This window comes from Puma concolor, chromosome D4 (genome assembly GCF_028749965.1).
Source record: "Puma concolor isolate L17-30 chromosome D4, mPumCon1.1.hap2, whole genome shotgun sequence".
Lineage (NCBI taxonomy): Eukaryota > Metazoa > Chordata > Mammalia > Carnivora > Felidae > Puma > Puma concolor.
In genome coordinates this window covers 58,660,304-58,685,587 of record NC_141679.1, presented here as the reverse complement: position 1 = coordinate 58,685,587, position 25,284 = coordinate 58,660,304, and the positions used below count along the sequence as shown (strand labels likewise).

At 36.6% G+C, this 25,284-nt stretch overlaps 1 protein-coding gene across 9 annotated transcripts in view; it reads left to right on the top strand.

Annotated features, from left to right (window-relative positions):
- The window catches only part of RNF38 (ring finger protein 38), a 132,084-nt gene extending 107,977 nt beyond the window's left edge, over positions 1 to 24,107 (top strand). For all 9 annotated transcript variants that reach the window (XM_086683505.1, XM_086683504.1, XM_086683509.1 and 6 more), the window contains 9 exons: positions 89 to 302; positions 7,579 to 7,746; positions 9,066 to 9,236; positions 11,892 to 12,053; positions 12,333 to 12,439; positions 13,965 to 14,049; positions 17,554 to 17,675; positions 18,923 to 19,022; positions 20,671 to 24,107. In XM_086683505.1, the coding sequence (XP_086539631.1) occupies positions 89 to 302; positions 7,579 to 7,746; positions 9,066 to 9,236; positions 11,892 to 12,053; positions 12,333 to 12,439; positions 13,965 to 14,049; positions 17,554 to 17,675; positions 18,923 to 19,022; positions 20,671 to 20,733 (1,192 nt within the window). In that variant the 3' untranslated portion in view covers positions 20,734 to 24,107. The remainder of the gene's footprint in view (positions 1 to 88; positions 303 to 7,578; positions 7,747 to 9,065; positions 9,237 to 11,891; positions 12,054 to 12,332; positions 12,440 to 13,964; positions 14,050 to 17,553; positions 17,676 to 18,922; positions 19,023 to 20,670) is intronic.
- Positions 24,108 to 25,284: the final 1,177 nt, after the last annotated feature.

The following is a 25,284-nucleotide window of genomic DNA, read 5'->3' as shown; positions in this document are numbered from 1 at the left end:
ATTGCGAGGAGAGACAATATAGAATCCTCATGGATTGATTACAACAGTAAATATTATAATGACTTTTTTGACATTTGCTATATTACAGTCCTCCTGTCAGGCGCCAGAGAGGAAGAAGGGATCGTCTGTCTCGACATAATTCCATTAGTCAAGATGAAAACTATCACCATCTCCCTTATGCACAGCAGCAAGCAATAGAGGAACCTCGAGCCTTCCACCCTCCGAATGTATCTCCCCGTCTGTTACACCCTGCTGCTCATCCACCCCAGCAAAATGCAGTAATGGTTGACATACATGATCAGGTATAGTAACAGAATGTCCAGGAAATACAGATGCTAAAAGTTGGTGGCAGTTTATTTGAGGTTGGTTTTTGTTGTACATTTGTTTTAATTTTACCTGAAAGGAAACAATCTTCCCTAAATTGAAGCTGTTTTAGATTCATTGATTCATTCTTAAGGATTGAAATTTAAATTCTACATAGCTGAAAAGAAAGTTGAACTTTAAAAAATGAGCAAGGTTATGAAAGCTCAGAATGGCTTCATGTAATAGTTGGTTTGAAATGACTGATGACAGGATTAATAGGAGATAGCAGACAGCTAGTGGTTTGAATACATATGCCTATTTTCCTCTCCCTTCCAGTTTCTTCTGGAATAATTCAGTAGGAGAGACAGTTGGATGCGTCTTGGCTTATAGGTTTACATGGGTCTCCAAAGAGATGACAGGTAGAAGGCTTCATTTCCTTTTGTTCCTGCCAGGAACTGAGGGACTAATTGAGAAGAGGGCTTGCCAGTCTTCAGAGCCTGTGAGTAAAGATCAGAATTGTTTGTATTTCTGTGGAGTTTCTGAAGTCAAAAAAACACAAATCTAGATGTATTCTAATAAAGTTGCTGAATTTTCAGGATGAGGAAAAAATCAAGTTTATAGACAGGAGAAATTAACAAAGGAAAGAGATTCAGATTAGCATCCCTTTTTTTCATCTACATTAGAGTGTGGAAACAAAAAATTGAAAGAAAATATGATCTCCCAGGCACCATCTTCTATCAGACTTGTTCTTCCCTTGTGTTAGTGAAACAGTTCAAAAAATTTATCATGCAATAAGAAGTTCTAAAAAGAAAACATTTTCTAGACCACATTCTTTGTGGTCATAATCTGATACAACTATAAATTATAAGTTTGAAAATTGATTTAAAAAATGACACTGAAATATTTGAGGCAGATTACAATTAAGGAAAATTAAAGGAAAAATCCTATCAAAGTCATATGCCTAGAACTGTTTTCTGAGAAAATTTTATAAACCTTCGTTATTTGTTTTAAAAATTGAAAATAAATGAACTAATTGCTTGAGTAATTAGGGGGGAAAATAGAGTAAACCAAAAAGAATTGAGAAGAATAAATTACTAGGAAATATAATTAAAATTAATAATATGGAAATCTGTTTTGAAGCAGCACAAAGGAAACCCAGTCCTGGTGCTTTGAAAAATTGATAAGAGGGGCGCCTGGGTGGCGCAGTCGGTTAAGCGTCCGACTTCAGCCAGGTCACAATCTCGCGGTCCGTGAGTTCGAGCCCCGCATCGGGCTCTGGGCTGATGGCTCGGAGCCTGGAGCCTGTTTCGGATTCTGTGTCTCCCTCTCTCTCTGCCCCTCCCCCGTTCATGCTCTGTCTCTCTCTGTCCCAAAAATAAAATAAACGTTGAAAAAAAAAAAAAAATTTAAAAAAAAAAAATTGATAAGAATGACAAGCACCTTGTGAGCTTGGGTAAGGAGAATAGAACAAATACATAAATAGGAGTAGGAATGATAAAAAGATCTATATCCATACACATAGGAAACATTCAAAGAATTTTCTTCAACTGTAAAATAAAAACAACTATTTTATAAGGGGTGTTGGAAGAATTGAATTATTTTGATCATTTAAACTAGTACCAGTGATAAGTACTCAGGTATTAGCTTAATTAACTTTGTTGTTAGCTATTATAATGAAAGTCTATATGTAACTCTGGGGCAACAGAAAATGTGAAGTTCCAAAATTGAACCAACAATAATAGAAAATTTCGAATTACCACATAAGTGTGAAAGCTACTTAAAGATTTACCGTTGAAGAAGTACAGTGACCAGATGGCTTCACAGATGATTTTTCTAATCTTTAAGGAACACTCATGTAATAATACACAAATGATTCTAGGCTTTTCTTAAGACCAGTTTTCTGATTACTTTATGAAACCCACATCATTTTATTTTTTTAATTTTTTTTTTTTTTTTTTTTTTCAACGTTTATTTATTTTTGGGACAGAGAGAGACAGAGCATGAACGGGGGAGGGGCAGAGAGAGAGGGAGACACAGAATCGGAAACAGGCTCCAGGCTCTGAGCCATCAGCCCAGAGCCTGATGCGGGGCTCGAACTCACAGAACGCGAGATCGTGACCTGGCTGAAGTCGGACGCTTAACCGACTGCGCCACCCAGGCGCCCCCACATCATTTTAATATCAAGAGTAAATAAAGATAATAAAGTAAATAAAAATAATAAAAATAAAATGGGGATTGCTATCTTTAGTTTCTGTAGAAACTATCCCCAAAGAACGATAGAAGAAAACTCTCGAATACACAGATTTTTAAAAAAAAATTTTTAATGTTTATTTAATTTTGAGAAAGAGAATGCTAGCAGAGGAGGAGCAGAGACAGAGGGAGACACAGAATTCAAAGCAGGCCCTGAGCTGTTAGCACAGAGCTGGATGCGGGGCTCAAACTCACGAACCGCGAGATCATGACCTGAGCTGAGGTCAGATGCTCAACCGACTGAGCCACCCAGGCACCCCCACAGAAAGATTTTCTAAGTAGATGTTTAGAAATACAATCTAGCAATGTATCAAAAAGAATAACCTATGAATAAACAAGGTTTATTCCAAATAAGAGGATAGCTTAATATGAAAATATTCATATTACATCAACAAATAATAGGAGAAAATGATAGTGATTTTATCAGAAGTTGTTGAAAAGTCAGTTAAAATTTAGTAAAGACTCTAATAAGATAGGACAAGAAGGAAATTACTTAAATATAATAAATAAAATTATCCTAATTTTATCCTAATTGGCCAGCAATGAATCAGCAACTAGCAGTGTTGATTCTGTCCATTTTTATTTAATGTTATATTAGTTCTACCAAATGTAATAAGATAATGTAGTAATGGATGTAAAGCAGTGAAAGAAATAATTGTATTTTTCTCCTCGTTGTGTAATTGTAGAAGAAAACACATACTAATTTGAGAGGATTTGATACATTGCTCAAATACAGAATATATGTACAGAAATCAGTAACTTTATGTCCATCAGTTGGTGAATAGATAAAATATGGCATATCCATACAATGAAATATTCACTTAAATGTGTGGTGAAGTACTAATTCATGCTACACCATGGATTAACCTTGAAAACATGCTAAGTAAACCAGTCACAAAGGGCCACAATTATATGAAATGTCTAGAATAGGTAGGTCCATAGAACTAGATGAATTCTGTTCCCAGTATTATTATGGAAGCTAAACCAGGACAGAAGGCAAGAAAAAGAGTGTAAGAATAAGAACAAATAACACCATCACTATCTGCAGGTGGAATGATGATAATGCTTAGAAAAATTGCAGAGCATCTTAGATGAACATTAGAATTAAGAATTGAACAGTTTGATAGGTTACAAAAACAACTGTCAACAATCAGTTGTATTTTTCTATACCAGAATCAAACATAGTAAAAACTTGTAAAAAGATATTTTTATGCTAAACAACCCAGATTGTTTCAAGAGATAAGCTGTGGTGCTGAAGGTGAGGAAGGGTGATGCAAGTGGCAGTTACAAACTTAGAGGTCTTCTAATTAACTGCAGTATGTAAACCATTTTTGGATTCTGATCCAAAAAAAGAAAACTGTGTTTAAAATTTTTGATATTGATCACATAATTGGAATTTTGAACTAGAATACTTTATTTTTAAGGGATATACTTTATTTTCCTAAGGGATGTTAATAATGCTTTTGTGATTGTGTCTTCCAGGAATACGTACTAAAATATTTATTAAATGATGGATTCTTGGGATTTGCTTCAACAAAATACAGGAAAGGGAGAAGTTGATGGAAGTTGATGGGTTAATGGTTTTGGAGGCTAAGTGTTAAATATGGGGGTTCATTACACTACTTTTGAGCATGTTTGAAATTCTCCATAATATTCAAATAAAAAAGTTTCACTGAAAAGTCAAAATAGTATGAAGGAAGTTATGCAACAATCTTAGCAAAAGATGTTTAAGATTTCTATGTAGAAGATCATAAAACTTTGTTGGGGCTGTTTAAAGAACACTTATCTAAATACTGAAGGTTTGGCTTGAAAGATCCAATTTTGTAAAAACTGCTTGTTGTCAAAACTGACATGGAATAGATAAAAATAGTGTAATGTCCAATAAATGTCCAGTAAGTTTTTGGTGTACCTTGGGCAGCTGATTCTGTAATTTCTATGGCATTTTATAAAGGACCTGGAATTATCTAGAGTGGGGAAAAGCAAACTACTGCTGGCTGTTTTTGTAGAGTTTTATTGAAATACAACTATGCTTGTTTATCATCTATGGCTGTTTTGTGCAGAGATCAAGATGCCCACAATCCTAAAATATTCCCTTTCTGGCTCTTTCTGAAATAGTTGGCCTGACACTCTGGTCTAGTGATTCTCAAAGTATGTCCTAGATAATCTGGTGGGCAGAACATCACCTACACGTTTGTTAGAAATGCAAATTTTCAGACTACCTTAGACATTGTGATTCAGAAACTCCTGGTGTGGACCCAGCAACCTGTTTTAGGTGATTCTAATGCCAGAACACTAAATAGGCTAATGAAGTAGAACATAAAGCCCAGAAATAAACCCACACATTTGTGAATACTTGAATGATAAATGACTTCAACAAATGAGTTGGAAGAAGACAGAATTTTTAATAAATGATCCTGGGACAATTGGGTATCCAAATGAAAATATGAAACTGGATCCTTTATCACCTGCCATTCACAAAAATCAGTTCTGGGTAGATAAAGATGTAAATGTTAATGGCAAAACTATAAGCTTTTGAGAAAGTAATGTAGCAATAGCTTCATGATCTTAAAGTAGGGAAGGCTTTCTTAAGACATAGGAAGAGTACTAATCATACATAGAACTGTTGATATATAGTCAGAAATAAACATTTATTTGTCACAGGTGCTAAAGGAATTCAGGGAAGGAAAGGGAGGTTGGTCTTAGTAATGGTGTGGTAACAACTGGGTACAGTGCAGATCAATTTGAACCTTGACTCCTACTTAGTATCATACGCAAAAATAAAGTTGGGTTCTAGGTCTAAATGTGAAAGGTCAAAAATTAAATAGTTAAAGGAGATTGCCTTCATAAGGTAGGCAAAGATTTCCTAAACAGGATGTATAAATAGCCACTTAATAAAACCCCAACATGGTATATTTCATTAAAATAAAAAATTACTGCGTATCCAAAGATAGTATTTAAAAAGTGAAAAAGCAAGTCACTGCTTGGAAGAAAGTATTTGCAGTATTTTCAGGGAAAAGGCTATGAACCAGAACATAAAAAGAGATTCAGTAAACATTTTCATGAAAATCAGATATGAATGCCTTTGAACATCATTTTTGACGGTTCTTTATCACTAAAGCAAAAAGACAAGTAAATAATTAGGTTGAATCTTTGATTGAACAGGTAGAATTATATACATAGGAAAGTGATTTTTTAAATTCTGGAATTAAGTTGGATCAGATTATTAGTTTCAAAATACATAAAAATCTAACTTTTCTCATAGTGCTAACCAATTTATATGGAAATAGAAAAAAACCATTGACAATATAATTAAAACCTATAAACTTTAAAGGAGCTTTGAGGAATAAATTTTGTAAGAGTAATACACCTTTATGAAGGAAAGCAATTTCTTGAAGGACAGTACTATAGTATTGAATATGTGGCATAATATTCCAATGAAAAGCCTTAAAATAAAATTATGTGTCCTTTATGAAATAACATAACCTTTAACACAGATTAATAGAAATTACATAAGAATAAATGTGTGAAAATGGCCAATAAAAAAAATATGGTAATAAGAATTTGTCTTCTAGGTACTAACTTTTCTAGTAAGATACTATAACAGAAGCAGCACAAATTTGGCATAAAATATAAGTGGGAAGTTACTGAATGGAAAAAGATGGTATTTCCCTTTAGAGAGAAAAAGGACATCTTAATAAATGAAACAAGTATTTCAAGAAAAAATTAGCACTTACCTCACACTATAAACAAAAACCGGTTTTAGTTGGAGTATAAATTAAATGTAAAAAATAAAGGTATCAGAAAATTTAGGAACTTATATGTATAACCTCATCAATAAAGGGAACTACAAAAGCTACACTTTGTGTCCAAGAAATATAAATTCATGGAAGATAAACTTTAACCATTAAAAGGTTTATCAAAAGATAAAACATATGCTGGGAAAACAGTTTTATTAGACATGACAAGCAGTAGTTGTGTCTCTAAAAACAAACTATAAATGAATGTGACAGAAAACCTAATAGAAAATGGGCAGCAAGTAAAGGATACAGTTTACAGAGCAAGTGCTGTTTTTGTTTTTTCATTCTTCAGGTAGGTAAGAACACTTGCAATGAAAGTACATCTACTTTGAGTGGAGGTGCTGGGAAATGGGCCCTATATAGACTGTTAGGAGTGTGGCTTACTCAGCCTTTTGCAAAAAATTTAAAATTCACCCTTTACCCAGTAATCCCTCCAAAATAAATGAAACTACTAGTATGTAGGGATATGTTCAGTGATATTTTTTTTACAATTGTGTTTGCGTTGGCGAAAGAGTGAAAACAACTTGAATATCCCATTAGTATATTAATGATAGGACTGTATTGAGTGAGTGTACTTGAAATATCTGGCTAGTATCAGAAACAATGAATTGACTTTAACTCCCTTGAAGAGATCTCTACAATACTAATTGAAAAAAGTAAGTTGCAGAGCAATATCTTATTTTTGTTAAGGAAAAGAAAATAAACATGACATCGATTTGTGGATAATCATGTGTATATATATTTGTGTGCTTATGGAGCTTCAGGTAGGATAGGAATAAGACTGGCCAAGAGAGAAGGAAATTATTTAACTTCTTTTATACTACTTTACATTGTTTTACTAGTTGGGTTTACATAAAAATTTTTTTTTGTATTGGATGTGGCTAGATACTAGAAGGTAGGAGCTTTCATGTTTCAAGTTTCCTCTAGAAAAGTTTATTCTGTAAAGGAGGCAAGAAGACTTAATACAGCAAGTCATTATTTTCTTGGACTTTTCAAGTCTTTTTGAGGGTAGAGTTTAATCCCAGTTCTCTGGTTTTCATATACTATTCTTGAAACAGCTTTCCTATATAATGACAAAGAATATTCTGGTTGAAGCTATTGGAGAAGTATATTGTGGAAATCTATGTAACTGAGAAGGGAATCAATAAAGGCCCAGATTTAAATTTTTAGTAGTTGATGTTTTACCCAAATAGCTGAAGTTCTAAGGTTCTGTTTTTCTTTCTGATAGCTCCATCAGGGCACTGTCCCTGTTTCTTACACGGTAACAACAGTGGCACCGCATGGGATTCCACTCTGCACAGGCCAGCACATCCCTGCTTGCAGTACCCAACAGGTCCCAGGATGCTCTGTGGTTTTCAGTGGACAGCACCTCCCTGTCTGTAGTGTGCCTCCTCCGGTAAGTCCGCAGCCCCTCTTTAGAATGGCTAAGTGTGTCGTGTAAGCAAACAGAATTGAAGAGACTGCCTTTTGTAAAAAGCTTTTCACTTTCAAGTAAAGGGCAATTTTATTGCAAAAGAAGTCTCAAAGTATACTTATAATAACAGTTTAATAAAATCAGCTTTAAAACTTGATATATTTTTACATTAATTAAATTTATACATATTTGAATATCCTGAAAATCAAAGCATGTTCCCTCATATATCAACATTGTTTATAATTAAACCTTGATAAAGGTTGAGTTGAGGGTACTAACATAGGATATTGAACTAGTTAGTTATAAAGTCTCACAGGCTTTACTGATCAACAGTAATAGTCTCAGTACTTATGGGATTCTAACAGGCACTTCGAGTGCTTGGTGTTACTTATTTAACACTAGAGGAAGCCCGCTGTGGTAAAAATGGTATCCCCATTTTCTAGGTGATGAAATTGAAAAATGTCCCAGAGACAATTAGTATGAGAGAACAGGGATTCACACCCACTTCTTTCTGCCTCTTAAGCTTATGTTTTATCCTTTATTCTACCAACCTCCAGTCCAACCTCCTTATTTCACCTCCTTATTTCGCTGTAATCCAGAGGATTTAAATGACTGTCTAAGGTCTTCAAAGGAAAGCACTTTGCTGAATCTAAATATAATCCTAATATCCTTATTTCAATTTGAGATTAAAAGGAACACATAAACACCAACACTAGTTTAACTTATTTATCCCAAGCTAGGTTTGGTTTCTCAGTAATAGATTATGGAGTCAATGTACTAAATTAGCAGACTAAAATTATGAGAGACATAACATAAGGCACTTAACTGTGAATCGGGCTCTTAATAAGTATAAAAATTTTAGAAATAAAAACATTTCTCTAAGATTGTAAAGGAGAACTTCTTGGAAAGGAAAGCAGTAATACCTGCTACTTCTTCAGGCAAGTAGAGAGGGCTTCCTCTTCTGTGCAACACTTTTCACCCCATTTCATAGGACATTAGGTGTTTTGACTAATTTGTCAGAACTATATAAAATACAGAATTAAGTACTAATTACCAGTATTTTACTAACAGATGCAAAAATACACTTGTTTCATTGTTAATATAGGTTACTAAAACATTTTGGTATTTTGAGGGGGGTATGGCAATGATATTTCAATGGCAATGTATAGACTTTTAAAAAATTGTTACCACTGGTTATACATTCTGATATTTCAATGGCAATGTATAGACTTTTAAAAAATTGTTACCACTGGTTATACATTCTGATACTTTTTAACAACAAATAACACTATCTTTTACAGATGCTTCAAGCATGTTCAGTTCAGCACTTACCAGTACCATATGCTGCGTTCCCACCCCTTATTTCTAGTGACCCATTTCTTTTACATCCTCCTCACCTTTCTCCCCATCATCCACCTCATTTGCCACCACCGGGCCAGTTTGTCCCTTTCCAGACACAGCAATCACGATCGGTAGGTATCTGCTCTTGTGTCTTTAATTTTCACAGAATGTGTAGCGACCCTAAGAGGCAGATTAATTTAGTAGATGTAATTTGTTACCATTTAAAAACTATAATTTAGATTCTTAAAAGAATCAGGGAATTCACAGACCTACAAAAAAATAACAAGCATATTTACCTACAATTAACTTGCTTTCTTAAATTTTCCTAGTTGGTTTTTTTTTTTTTTCCTTAAAGGGTGGGGCTTGAATTCACCCTGAGATCAAGACCTGAGCTGAGTCAGATGCTTAACTGACTGAGCCATCTAGGATCCCTTCTAGTTCTTTTATATGTGTTTTGTATAATTTAAATTTCTTCTCTCATATCGGCAGTCCTGCAGGAAGTAAATCTGAAGAAAAATTCAGTTCTGTTTTTCCCTTTTATGTATTTCTGAAATAGAAAGTGAAAATATAAAATTGTTTATACCTGCCACAATAATTTTATTTATTTAGGCAAGTAAAGTAACTTTCTGACCCTCAGTCTTTTTTTTTCTTAAGTCCTGTTTTTCTGTATTCTGATGAAAAGAAGATGAGATCGTCTGTTAACATAATTCTGTCTTGGGACTGGAATATAGCTAAGAGGCATATTTTGGAGGGTAGAGGGTTGGAGGAGGGATAAGCACTGTAGAAGAGGAAGGGAGGGCACAGGAAGAAGGTCCAGATATCTTTTGGACTGGCCAAATTGAGCATCTGAACCATCAGGCATGGGTAAAGATTTCAGCCCTGTGAAAGGAACTTGACAGTGTATTCTACAGAACCTAACCATCCTTTTACCAAGGATTTATGCACCATGCTGGGTCTCAGGTAGAGGTGAACTTAATGGCTGCTCTCCTGAAAATTGTAGAAGCCAATTTTGACAGAAGTTTGGCTAATCCAAAAAGTTAGAACTACTTCTACAAGAAAAGCTTTTATTAGAATCAGGGCAGGATTGATGCCAAGATGTTTCTTAGTTTCCATTACCTGGGAATTCAAGGTTAAAACAAAATTTAGCCATCACTTATTCCTGGGTTTGGAATCCTTTAAAAGGTCCGGTCACATAACCAAATCAGAACTTAGGTTGTGTTATCACAGTGTCAGCCATTGTAATTTCTCTCAACCATGCATAAGTTCCCACATTAAAGTGTAATCACTTATGTTTGAATAATGTATTGATACTGCCTAACTGCAGGAGGAAGTCAGAGTAACATTTAAGCATAAATGTTCATAGCAGCATTATTCCTAATAGCCAAAAAGTGGAAAGAGTTCAAATGTCTCATCAGCTGATGCAGTGGATTATTTTTTTAACTATAAACAGGAATGAAGTACTGTTATACTAAGTACAAGATGGATGAGCCTTAAAAACATTATGCTAAGTGACAGAAGCCAGATACAAAGGACACACATGATTTCATACATGTGAAATGTCCAGAACAGACAAACTTTGGAAACAGAAGGTAGATTGGCAGTTGTCCAGGGCTTGGGGAGGACTGTAGAAATTGGGTAGTGGACTGCTTGATGGGCACAGGTCGGGGGTGGAGGGATGAAAATGCTCTGGAATTAGGTAGTGGTGATGGTTACACAACTCTTGTGCATCTACCGAAATCCATTGAATTGTACTCCTTAGAGGGTCATTTCTATAGTATGTGAATTATACCTTAGTAAAGCTACTGTCAAGAAAAAAACATGCTCTGTGCTTTGATTTTGTACATTGTCTCAGTGTTCATAATACACTTTTGAAGTAGGCTATGAACATGTCAGTTCTGTAGATAATAAATAATGAGGTTCATGTTACATTATTTATATAAAAGTTACATGGCTGTTTAGTGACAACAACAAGGATCTGTCTGATGTATTAGAAATACAGCATCATGCCTGCTGAATTTTATCCCTTTTAGCCCTGGTTTTGCTTTATAAATACATACCCTATGTGGGACGCCTGGGTGGCTCAGTCAATTGAGCAGCTGACTCTTGATTTCAGCTCAGGTCATGATCTCACAGTTGGTGAGATCAAGCCCCGTGTAGGGCTCTGTGCTGACAGCGTGGAGCCTGCTTGGGATTCTGTCCCTCCCTCCCCCACTCATGTGTGCATGCTCTTTCTCTCTCTCTCAAACTTTAAAAATAGATAAATATATACTATGCTCAATTTCATCTCTTAAAGATTAAGTGCCTGAAAATTTTGTGAGTAGGTAAGTGTATATGACTAAAAAGTAATTTTAACTTTCATATGATTGACTTACCCTTTTTGTCTCTTTTTTAAGAGAAGTTTCAGATAATAAAAGAACTGTATCGGGGAGCCTGACTGGCTCAGTTGCTAGAGCACTTGACTCTTAATCTCAGGGTCATGAGTTCAAGCCCCACGTTGAGCGTGGAGCCTACTTCAAAAAAAAAAGAAAGATATCTTTGAATGGATAGTGGAAATGTTTAATGACGTGTTTCAGAAAGTGTCTTATTGAAATCCAATTAAAGACAGGAAGATACTACAGTCTGTTCACATGTATGAATTTAGATTGATATGAACACGAAGAAATAAATGGCCTTAAAAGTGTTTTGTGGGAAGTTAATTTTTATTATTATAAAACACTCTCTAAACACCAGGTATCTAATATACTGGAAGTATGTTAATATATTAGTTTGCGTTTTTCCTCCCTCAGCCTCTGCAAAGGATAGAAAATGAAGTGGAACTCTTAGGAGAACATCTTCCAGTAGGAGGTTTTACTTACCCTCCATCGGCCCATCCCCCAACATTACCTCCATCAGCTCCCTTGCAGTTCCTAACCCATGATCCTTTGCATCAGGAGGTGTCCTTTGGAGTAGTAAGTTTTCATTCATTGTTATTAATTTATTACTTGCTTGGATAACTTGCGCCTAACTTTTATGTTTTAAACTAGTTGTGTCTGTGTTAACATTTAAGACATGAAATGTGACTTAAACAGTAAAGAACTTTGTAGATGTTTTGGTTTCTTTGGGTTTTTTTGTTGTTTTTTTTTTTTTTTTAACTTTGTCGGTTTTTTTAAGAAGATAGACTGTTTGACAGATTAAATAGTTGCAAAGGTGGAATGATCTTAAATTGTTTTAACATTTTCCCCTTACAGCCTTATCCTCCGTTTATGCCTCGGAGGCTCACAGGACGTAGTAGATATCGATCCCAGCAGCCAATACCACCTCCCCCTTATCATCCCAGCTTACTACCATATGTGTTGTAAGTTCTGTTTTTCTCATTTTAATGAATTCTGAATTTTTACACCCTTGAGAGTCTTTATTTTATGAAATGAATATCTTCTCTGTGATTTATAATTTAGGGTGTGTTAGATATTAGGTTTTTTTTTTTTTTTTTTTTTTTTTTTAAATGTTTATTCATGTTTTTCGAGATAGAGACAGAGCACGAGCAGGGGAGGGGCAGAGAGAGAGGGAGACACAGAATCTGAAGCAGGCTCCAGGATCTAAGCTGTCAGTGCAGAGCCTGACACGGGGCTCGAACTCATGAACTGCGAGATCATGACCTGAGCTGAACTCGGACGCTTAACCAACTGAGCCACCCAGGCACCCCAGATACTAGTTTTTATTTAATGTTGAGTGGTTGGGGTGGGGGACCATTTAAAGGTGAACTAAAGAGAAGAGCCAAGGACAAGGGAGAAGTGGGAGAGGAAGAAATTTGTGAGCCAGAAAATAGGTTTAACAAATCAAAAGGTAGAAAAATTGACAGTTTTTGCCTCTTACGCAGCTGTCATCACTTGTCACCTTTGATTATCCAGCTTTCGATGCTGCTGCTTTTCTCAAGGGAAGAAAGAAAAGTTATCTGTGCCTTAGAAATATTGTTAGGATTACATTTGTAACATACACCCGTGGGTTAAACGTGATAGTTCTTTTTTTCTCTCTCATGGAATGAAGTTCACAAGTAGGCAATTCAGGGATTGTTTGTTACCCCATAACTGAGGAATGGTTCTACCATCTTCAAAATTTTATGGCTTTCTCTATGTGATTAAAGATGGTTCCTCAAGTTCTAGCCATTACATCTATACTCCAGCTAGTAAAAATGAAAATGGATCTATCTCTCTGCCCACCTCTCAAGGCTACTTCCTAGAAGTTGCATGTCTTGTACTCCTGCCTACATCCCATTGGCTAGAATTTAGTCTTGTGCCTATAATTAATTTCTAAGAAGGGTAGGAAATGTTGTTTTGTACAGAGGGCCATGCGCCAATATCACACTATTTTGATAATTATAGCTTTATTATAAGTCTTAAAATCAGACAGTATCAGAACTTGGTTCTTAAAATGATTTAAAGTCTTGAATGATCCATATAAAGTTTGAAATCAGCTAGCTTTCTACTAAAGCATATCTTGCTGGGATTTTGGTGTAGGGACTGCATGAAATCTGTAAATCAGTTTTGGAAGAGAGTTGACATCTTCTAGTCCACTCAACAGCATATTTCTTTATTTGTTCATTTAAAAAACTTTTTTCCCAGCAGTGTTTAGTTTTTAATTGTATAGGTCTTGTACCTGTTTTATTAAACTAATCCCTAATATTTCATATTTTTTATGCTATTCTGAATGGTATTTTTAAAATGTCAGTTTTTATTTATTGCTAGCAAAGTCCATTTCGTTAAAATTGCCACTGATTAACACTGACCGTTCTTTATCCCTGTAGCATTAGCCTTTTTCTTCCCACCTGTTCATTGAAGTGATGTACCAGTGTATCAATGCTAGTTTTGATTATTTCACTGCAGATCAATGCTTCCAGTGCCACCTGCAGTGGGCCCAACTTTCAGCTTTGAATTGGATGTGGAAGATGGAGAAGTAGAAAATTATGAGGTTAGTAGGTGAACTGTGAGTTTGTTTGCATAGTATTATACGCAAAAGAAGTATTTTTTACTCATCTAATTAAACATGTATTAGATAAATCGTTGTACATTTCACAATACAAATATATCAAAAAGTGGTTAGCATCCTTAAGGATATTTCTACATGTACCACACAGCTGTGATAATGAGATAGACTTTGGACCTGTATTAGAATTATATATAATTCCTTTGAGAGAATGTACATGAGAAAGCAGTGAATTATGATCGGATATTCTGAAAAGATTTTGTGGAAGCACAGTTGTTTAACCTGGCTCCTGAAGGATGGGAAGGCTGCTTTATGCGTGAGATTGAGGTAGGAAAGTGCTGGATATTCTTGAGGAACAACATACAGTTGGTGACTAAAGTGAATATTGCGGGAGGAAGGTGCCGCCCAGGTGCCTCATATTATTGGAGGTTAGGAAGAGGAGGTGCAGTTTAGGGGTTGGAAGGCAGCTTTGTATTGTTGAATGTGAGCGACAGTGTCACTTTGTTTTGATACTGCCAGTTCTCTTTCTCACTCCATCCTCACTCAGTCTCTATTTGGACACTGTGAATAGAAGCTAGAGACAGGTAAGAGACACATACATACACACACATACACAATCTTAAAACACCTTTAGTTTGGGGGTTTTTTTTGGTTTTTGTTTTGTTTTTAACACATGTGAAAGAGATCAGGCCAGATGGTATATTCTTCTATAGTTTTCAAAATGGTATTGTGTCATTTTCTTTCTATATACATAGTCACACTGCCCTGACCTTTGGATTTCATTTCCATTTAATTTTTTTAATATTTTATTTACTTTTGAGAGAGAGAGGGAGGGAGTAGGGGGTATAGAGAGAGAATCCCAAGCAGGCTCTGCGTTGACAGCAGAGAGCCTGATGCAGGGGTCAAACCCAGGAACTGTGGGATCATGACCTGAGCCAAAGTCAGATGCTTAATTGACTGAGCCACCCAGGTACCCCTCCATTTCCAGATTTCTAGAGAGAGAAAGGGGCTGTAAAGATTTTCTGGTTTTGTTTCTACACTGATGACTTTAATTTTCTGCAAAGGAGTTAGTTGTCCTTTAGGCATTCTGTACTAAAAGGAAGTCATAAGTCATGTCGCCAAAAAAGATAGCTCTTGATTAAATGATCATGTACCCATTAATGAAAAAAACCGTGATATACTATCCCAGTGTAAGAAAAATACTTTTATTTGGCATTACCTTTCTAAACTATATTTTAGGTTAAATATGTTTGATCTTCTGCAGTCATACTTTAATCCAGTCAATAATTTTTTGCTTTTCTTGTTTTGACCTAAAATCCAGTTTAGAAAGGTATTCCAGTGCCAAATAAAAAAATACTTTTGCATTCTTGCCTAAGTGCCTTTACTCCCTTTGTCCTTCTGCCTAAGAACTTTCCTCCTCCTCCACATTTTGAAACTTAGCCATCTTTTAAGACCCAGCTAAAAATACTACGTCTATGAAAGGCATTTCTAGTTCATTTCCAGATCCAAATGAGTTTCTCCCTCCTTTTTGTTCTTAAAGTTCTTACGAAACCATGCATACTGGGGCGCCTGGGTGGCTCAGTCAGTTAAGTGTCCAACTTCAGCTCAGTTCATGATCTCATGGTTCAAGAGTTTGAGTCCCGCCTTGGCTCTGCACTGACAGTGTGGAACCTCCTTGGGATTCTCCCTCTCTGCCCTTCCCCCACTTAGGTGTGCATGTGCTCCCTCTCTCCTTCCCTCCCTCCCTTTGTCTCTCCCTCTCCGTCTCCCTCTCTCCTAAAAAAGTAAGTAAACTTAAAAAAAAAAAAAAAAGAAAACCATGCAGACTTGTCATGTTCTGCCTTCAGGTGTCTTGCTTGCTAGATCATATAAATTCATTGAAGATTTGATTATCATAGCCTCCACCCAGTAAGGGCTTAATGATCATACTTTATTGAATATAGTTGTCTTAAGTTGTTTTCATTGACCCAAGTGTCCTGTAGTATAAAACAGTTAATACCAGCTATATTCTAAATTTTATGTGCTAATTGTAATCAGCATCAATTAAATTTAACAATTTGCTATCTAACATTTTAAAGGGACTTAGGGGCATGCATGGTGAAGGAGGAGCAATTTATTTAGATGACCCAATTCTCCAAATAAAGCTGTACCGAAAACAGCATTGTGGCTTCAACTATCACAGCATTAATTATTGAGATTTTGGGAAGTTGATTCTATTCCTCTCATTGTCCATCATCATTTCATTGTTATACATTTTCTTCACCCTGTGGTAGCCTAAAAAAGAGGGGAAAGCAGCATACGAAAGACTGGAAAATTGTAGAATAAAGCAAAATGAGTAATTAGAACCAATGAAAACTGGGAGAAAGGAGGTACTGTTGTAAAATCAGTAAGTGTAATAGCAGCCATATATTGAAACATAACAACTGTCTTAAAATCCATGAGTTCTTAGTGATAACTTCAAAAAATAAAAGAAAAAAACTCATTGGCCTACCCTTTTCTATTTAAATTATGCTACTGAGTACAGTTTCATATGGGGCAGTTGCTCAATATTAGTAATATTTCATCTAATAAATTAAGAAAATGATAGAATATTACCATTTTGCCATCTTTAATGGATTAATGGTCCTAGGCATGATGAGCCTAATGGGAATAGTTGAAGCCACCAATTTATAGGAAGTACAGGGGACAGGAAAACACAAATCTCAGGTAGGTAGGTTCAGTCAGCAAAAATCAGACTGTGAATTTGTACAAGCCGTTGACCCGGTTTGTTCAACAGAACAAACAGTATCTGAAAAGATACTAGAGACCTGTCAAACAGTGGTAAGGTATGGATTGATTTGGATCCTGATTTGAACAACTATTTTTAAAAGTGTTTTCGGAAATAATTGAAACAATGAGAGATGTTTAACATTTAAGGAATTGTTAATTTTTTAGGTGTGATGTTACTGTGGTTATATTCTTTTAAAACTTCTTTTACTTTTTAAAATGGTGAGTCTCAACTTGAGGACAGTTTTACTCCACCCCGGCCCCCAGGGTATTTAGCAACATCTGGAGACAGTATTGGTGTGCGGTTACTAGCATCCAGCAGCTGGAGGCTGGGGGCTACTGCTAAATATCCCACAATACACAAGGACAGCCCCCCCCCCAATGAAATTTTGTCCAGCTCAAAATGTCAGAAGGGCTGAAGTTGACAGATTGTTTTAAAGATATACACAGAACTATTTTATCAATGAAATACAATATTTTACTTTTGTTTCAAAATAATCTGGGATTTAGGAGTGGACAGTACTAGGTGAAATTAGCCATGAATTGTTGAGCCTGGGTAATTGGCATGTGGAAGTTCATTATGCTGTTTTCTACTAGTGTATGTATTAAAAATTTTCCATATTAATGATAGGGTTGCGGTTTTTTGTTTGTTGTAGGGGTTTTCGATTATTGAAATAGAAAACTTAGAGATTAAAATTTTTACTCCTTTTGCCCCCTTTCTAGGCCCTCTTAAACCTGGCAGAGCGACTGGGAGAGGCTAAGCCTCGAGGACTGACTAAAGCAGATATCGAACAGCTTCCTTCTTATCGGTTCAATCCTAATAACCACCAGTCAGAGCAGACTTTGTAAGTACATTTTCCCGACATCACTCTATGTGAAATTTCCTTTTTTACCTTTGTAAAATAAACACTTGAAAGTCAAAGATAACTTGATAAATAGTCTCTATTGCATACCCTAGGCCTGTTCCGTATGGTAGCCACTAGTCTTGTGTGGCTGTTTAAAATTTTAAAGTTAAGTTTATTGGACTAGCTAGTGATACTGTGTTGGAAGATGTTCAACATTTCTGTCTCAGAAAGTTTTGTTGGACAGTGCTGTTCTGTATTTTGAGGTTGCCTAGAAATTGTTTTTGATTATTTTATTATTAAAAAAATTTTTTTTAATGTTTATTTTTTTTCTTGAGAGAGAGAGTGCAAACGAGATGGGCAGAGAGAGAGGAAGATGCACAGAATCCGAAGCAGGCTCCAGGCTCTGAGCTGTCAGCACAAAGCCCGATGTGGGGCTTGAACTCATGAACCCTGAGATCATGATCTGAGCCAAAGTCGGATGCTTAACCAACTGAGCCACCAGGCACTCCACTTTTATTTTTTTAATGTTTATTTTTGAGACAGAGAGAGAGGAGGAGACACAGAATCTGAGCTGTCAGCACAGAGCCTGACGTGGGGCTCAAACCCACAAATCATGAGATCACGACCTGAGCTGAAGTCAGATGCTTAACCAACTGAGCCACACAGGCACCCCTAGAATAGTTTATGTAAGATTGAAGAGTCTCATACATGTAAAGATTGAGGTTTTTACCTAAACATTCTGCTTATTATAGTATCTTTAATAACAACTTTATGGAGATATAATTCACATTTAAAGTGTACAGTTTGGGAGTGCCTGGGTAGCTCAGTCAGTTAAGCGCCCAACTCTTCATTTCAGCTTGGGTCATGATCTCACGGCTCATGGGTACAAGTCTTGCATTGGACTCCGTGCTAACATCGCGGAGCTTGCTTAGGATTCCCTCTCTACCCTTCCCCTGCTCGTTCTCTTATCCCTCTCTCAAAATAAATAAACATTAAAAATATTTGTTTAATTAAATAAAATAAACTTTAAAAATAAAATTTTCGTGATGATCTCTCAGTAGAGCAAAGCACTCTTACTAAATGTCTTAAGGTTATGATTATTTCGGGGTATTGATAGATTACTTTATCTTAAAATTTAAATGACATTTTGAAAAGTGAGATGGTAAGTGGTGTTCTAGGCTTCAGTAGTCATAACAAAATAGGAAACCACTTGGTTTTATGGTTAAATGATCTTTTTGCTTTTTTAGGTGTGTAGTATGCATGTGTGATTTTGAGTCAAGGCAGCTACTTAGAGTTTTACCCTGTAACCACGAGTTCCATGCCAAGTGTGTCGACAAATGGCTTAAGGTAAAGTGATGGTATCTGTGAAGAAAGTAACATTGAATTCTTTTTTACTGACTGTAGTTTTAAATCCATTGCTTGTGGAGGGTGGGTAAGGGGACAAAATTTTCAATGATTTCTGTGAATGAAGAGAAAACATCAGTAAAAATTAACTACAGTCATTAATGTGGGAGTGATTGTGCAAAACTTGAAAATGAGTTATCTGTCCTTGGTCATCAGTGTTTCCTTTCTCATGGTGTGTGGGGACAAGGCCTGAACTTGACGGGCCATTTTTCTCTTAAGAGTTTACAGGTGGACCTCACTGGAGCTCCTTTGTGAGAGATTTACTTGGGAAATAAACCTCTAGTGCTTTTTATTTAATTCTGATCATTTTTTCTTTTGTAGATCTGAAAAACCCAAAGGACACAAGTCCTATATTTTATAATAGTAGAATGAAAATATGATACAGTAAAATAATTTAAAAATGATCAACTGTTTTTTTGTTTGTTTTGGTTTTGGTTTGGTTTTTTTTTTTTTTGAGCATTCTGATTAGGAGATAATACCACTGGGTTAGAGAAGTTTACAGTTTGGTGAGGAAGACAGAGAAGTTAAAATAGAATCAGTCTTTCTCGGTGTGCACAGATTAAGGGTGCCCAGTTTATTTTATTTATTTTTTTTTTTTTTTAATTTTTTTTTTCAACGTTTATTCATTTTTGGGACAGAGAGAGACAGAGCATGAACAGGGGAGGGGCAGAGAGAGAGGGAGACACAGAATCGGAAACAGGCTCCAGGCTCTGAGCCATCAGCCCAGAGCCCGACGCGGGGCTCGAACTCACGGAGCGCGAGATCGTGACCTGGCTGAAGTCGGACGCTTAACCGACTGCGCCACCCAGGCGCCCCAAGGGTGCCCAGTTTAGCCCAAACCGAACCCTGAAGGCAAAGGGTCTTAACTTTTCAGAAGAAGAAACCCTGTCATGTGGGAACAGAGACTGACCCAAAAATGACAGATTCCGTATGGCTGATAGCGAGAGTGGCAAGAGAAGAGCCGTTCAAAGCTATGGCCAGTGAGTGACCGGCATATGAGTGTGAGGGAGTGTGGACTTGATCCCAGAAACAGTGTGGAAGGCTGTGCTTGAGATTGTGTTTTAGAAAGACAACTGGCCACTGTTCGGGGACCAGAAAGGGAGAGATCTTTCTGAGAAATGGGGAGATGAAATAATGGGTCCTGGGCCAGCCAGAGAACAGGTTCTGGCAATTGGATGAAAAGAGGAGGACTGATTCGAGAACTGTCAAAATGTAGAAATGGGAGTATTTGATGAATGATGGATGTGGAACGTAGAGCAGGTAATGCTTAGGTTTCTGGCTTCGGCAACTCGAAAAATGGTGGTGCCATTTGTTGAGATGGAGTTTTAAGCTAGTTATTAAATCTGAACTGGTGATAGGTAATCTTGTCAGTGTGATAAAACAGACCTATTAGGAAAATCATCAGCTACTAAGTCTGAGTTGATGGTGTATTTTTTTTTTTTTTAAGAAAGATTAAATGATTACTTTGTACCTTTTTAAAGGAATAAAGAATGTAAAAACTATATGGGAGGTAAAAATAGTTTATTGCTTTTGACGTATTTCATTGTGTAACTCACAATTCGGACAAGTTTTTTTCTCTTTTATGTTTTAGGCAAATCGTACTTGCCCAATTTGCCGAGCTGATGCTTCAGAAGTGCATCGGGATTCAGAATGACCAACCTAAGAGCACAAGTTTAGTTTGGGTGTTCCTCATCACATGTATATACGAACTATCCATTGAACTTAATCTGTGTGGCTTCCAGCCCTCCCTTTACCAAAAGGGTCAATGGACCTTTCTTTGCACTGTGTGACTTAATCAACTATAAAAGCTTACAATTAGTCTTCACAATTATGGGATTGTTATACTAACCGTGTGATTGGAACTCCAAAGACTTTTTCTTTAGCTTAATTTTGTGTGTGCACTAACATTCCCTGGGTTTTGTGTGATCATTCCGAGTGTTGCTGCAAGATTACAGTGGACGTGATCTTTTAGCATGTGCTTTTATAAAAAGTGGTAGCTCCAGATGATATAGCAATCTACCTTATATAGAGCCTTCAGAAACTGTGAGTGGAAATGAATGCAGCGTGTGACTGTTGGTGATAAATGTATCTGTGTGAGAGAGAGAGTGTGCGCAACTACTTGTGTGAGGGCATGGTCGCTAACGTGTGTCTGAGATCCTATCTACCAGCATGTACCAAGAATGTGTGTGTAGTTTTAATTATGCTGCAATGTATAATCTGGTGTGTTATTTAAACAGCACTAGTACTGTACACTGGTTTTTTCCCTTGTGTTTGCTGTTGCACACTGATTGCTAAGGGTGCATCAATGATAAGCATCGAATACTCCATCCCCTTCCCTCCCAGTGAATGGAATGAGAAAAGCCTTCTTCCTTTGCTTCAGGCAGCTGTCACCTTCTCTTCGTCGGTGGTCCCGAGTGGGTCACTTAAGAAAAAAAGTGTAACAGATTCTCACTCCATGAACCTGATTTTTTGATTCTGTTGTGGGAAAAAATTTTGTACTCTCCAACTTGCTGTTTCCAAAAAGAAGGTGCAATATCATACATCATCAGTTAGCAATATTAGCATTTCAATCAGTGATTTGAATGTTGATGGTTTGTTTTTTTCCTTTACATTTCCAGTAAGCTTCTTACAGGAAGCACCTGTGATTTTTTTTTTTAATGTTTAGATTTGTAGTCTATTCTGAAGATATTTGAGTAATATATTTCTAAGAATACCGCTCGTCCCACGAAGTCTCACCTCCTTTACTTCCACCAGAACAAAATTTGTTAACTAATTCAGCTTGACTTCTGATATGTTCTTTGTTAAGCTCTCATAGGCAACTAAAATATTTTAAGAAAACTCTATTTCTGTTCGTATTGATTCACCTGCCAACCTCCAATTCTGAAAGTTGTCTAGTAGTGCTTCTCCTGGAAACCCTCATTTCCAGGATGGGTCAAGTGCTGTGACAGCTTGAATTCTTAGACCTGATGTGCTTTGATGTTTTATTGCTTTTAACAATTTTTTTTTGTTTGAGAAAAATTTAATATAACAGGTCCAGAATACTTGCAGTATAAATGAAGATTTGATTTTTGTATAAAAAATAATGCTGTAAAACAGGAATTGACCTTCATTTAGTCGATCTGAAATACATAGCTGTGTGGGTTTTGTTTTTTTTTTTATAGGTTCATTGAGCATCATTTAGATTGTTTAAAGACATTTTTCCAGCAATGTTTCGATTCCTCTCCTTCTGTTGTATTCAGCATTGTCTGCCTCTTCCTGCAGTTGGTGTCATTGCTTTGTTCGCAGTAGCACAAGCTGCATAATCCCAGTCAGGACTGTGAGGACTCTTCGCCAGCCTCACTCAGCTCTCAGCTGGCTCTGTGTCAGTTTTCTCCTCAGACAGTGTTAACGACTTGTTACTGCCATGCTACTTGCCTTCCCTTGAAGTCTCCATAAACTTATCCCAGCTTAGAGTTCAGTAAAGTCAATTCACACAGAAGCACAATTTTGCCCTTTTCCAGACACTGTTGCCTCTATCTAGTCATACAAATAGGATTTTGCACACTTTGTTTGCCCCTGTATTTGTCAGTGCATCAGAAATACATCTCAACAGTAGTAAAGTGCACGTTACTTTTAACTCATTGGGACATTCCCCACCTGTTCCTGATGAATAAAAAGTGTGTTAAAGACCAAAATTATTGGCATAATAATCAGCTACATTACAAATCACGTATAGTTTAATCTTTTTTTTAATTAAAAAATCATGTTGAAAATGGCAAAAGCCCATCTTATACATAGACTCTTTTATATAGCTGCAAAAAATTTATATCTGTACAGATCTAACATAACACTACTACACTCAGTATTCATTTTATTGAAGCATGCAAGTAAAGCACTTTTTCTAATTTATATAGATACCTAATTAACAAGGCACATTGTACTAATGACTAGGAAAAGTAGCCTTTTCTCCCCTCCCTCTGACGATGAATTCTTGTCATACAATCCCTTGTCCAGCAAATTTTTGAGAGGCATTTGGCAACTTAGGAGGCAGCAGGGTCTATTTTGGTAAAATCCTGGATTGTCGCACTCTTGTGACTGATCTCTCTTTGGGAATGTCTTTCTGTGCATGGGGCCCTTAGAGATATGTACAGACTTGCTTATTAGGTGGGTAGTGCGGATTAGGAGCATATGTACATGTGCTCTGAACCAGCTCACGCCAGCCACGGTGAGCGCCTGTGTGGCGACCAGAAGAGAAGGAACAGTTGATTCGTGCCAGCTGTTGCCACCTTGAGCGATGCGTCAGGTAGCAGGCAGATGTTGGTTTGTTGCCTTCTTCCTCTTTTCTCCTAAAACAATATTGGCTTTACCATCTTAACTCTGCTGTGGGGTTTCGTTTTGTTTTGCATGAATAATCATCTTGAAATTTTTTTTAACTCTCCCCACCCCCCACCCGCCCCAAAAGAACAAAACAAAAAACAAGTCAAGGCCTCCAGGTATCAAGATCTCATTAGGATTTTCTGTCCTGAATTTTTCTTTTTTTTTTGAGCAAAATCTGGAAAATGTGAACACATACTTAGATTTTATACACTCTCTGAAACGTGATTTATTAAGATTCTTAAATTTGGGCCTCTTACAGTATTTTGAATGAGATCTACCAACTCACTTAAAGAGAATATTTTTCACAGATATCTTTAGGCCTTCATCAGAAAGCTATTTTCCCCCCTGTTGGTACATTTGGTTACCTCATTTTGCTGTTTGTTTCAGATTATGAAAGCTTACAGGGGTGTTTTTTGGAATCATTTGCTGAGTCATTTCCTGAAATCATATTCCATTGTATCAGTTAACATAGTTTTAAATGTACGTATTATAAATATCTGTAACCAAATCATTTGAAGGCTTGATAAATTTTTAACAAAGTTTGTACATTTTTTATGAAAGTTACTAGTAATGCTTTACTAAGTAGTGCAATGAATTTTTATTTTTAATCCCTGTGCCCAATTTTGGAGTTGAGAGGGTTGTTGGTAATAAATGTATGATGTACACTTAAAACATTTTTTTGTGGTTCATGTTTGTGTTGTGGAAGGGGTAGGGTTGTGTGTGCCTGGAGGGAGGGTGGTAGCAGGATTCCAGCAGGAAGATAGAGCTGCTGAGCTGCTAGCAGCCAGATCTGATTTTTAGAGTATAATTCAGATTTTGTTTCTGCATTTGTGTAGACGTCTTAGAAACTCAAAAACAACTAGCATTACAACACGTAGAACATAATTCTATCTTCTAAAAAGCCAAGAAGATAGCTGAACGTAGCCACACATGTGGCCTAAACTCACCGAACAGTAGGGCTACATAAGTAGGTAACTAGATTTCTTTCTTTATATGTTGACCATAAGATGCAGGAAAGAAGATTACAGTAGGTAACCAGGCAAAGTTGTCCACATTAGCTGCAGCTTACATCCAACTTCTTGTCAGCATGATAGGGAAAGAGGAGCCTCTTTCATTTTCCGTACTTGTTTGTGTAATTCCTTTCCTTTCACTAAAAAGGAAGAAAATAAGAGTAATCTACTTCCGTGTACATGCTGACTGTGTTACTTGAGAAGGAAAGTAGACACAAGATACAAAAAATTGAGGTGAAATAATAGATCCCACTTCCTTCCATTCCCTCTTTCAGGAAGCATTCATTCTTTGGCTTAATTAAGGAAGGATGATGCCCTCTGCCCGGCTCCAGTAGTTAACTGGTAGAGGCATTCAGTAAAGTGACCAAGTCCTGATTGTTTCTGTCTTGTATCCAGCATATTTGAAAGAATGTTTGTGTTGGACTTTGAATGCCTCAAGAAACCCAAAGCTGGTGCTGTCTTACGGCAGAAGCATTTTCTACTCAGTAAATACCGGTGTGCTCTCTCGTGACTCCTTACCTGCAGTGAAGGCAGGAAAGCCCATGCAGCTATTTGAGCCTTTGTAATGTGGAGAGTCCAAATTGAGATGTGCTGTAAATTTATACACTGGATTTCAAAGACTTGGTATGAGAAAACATAAAGTATCTCATTAATTTTTATACAAATCTGAAGGCCTTATAAGCATAGGTCCTGTGGGAGCATTTAAAAGCCAGCTCTCTTTTCCTCTGCCATGGTGATGGCAGCTCTGAGTTCTGAGTCATTACATGGGAAAGAGCTCTCCTAGAAGAAGCCTCGGGACTCAGCAGATTTTCTGTGAGCAATAGAGGCCCTTAAACAAG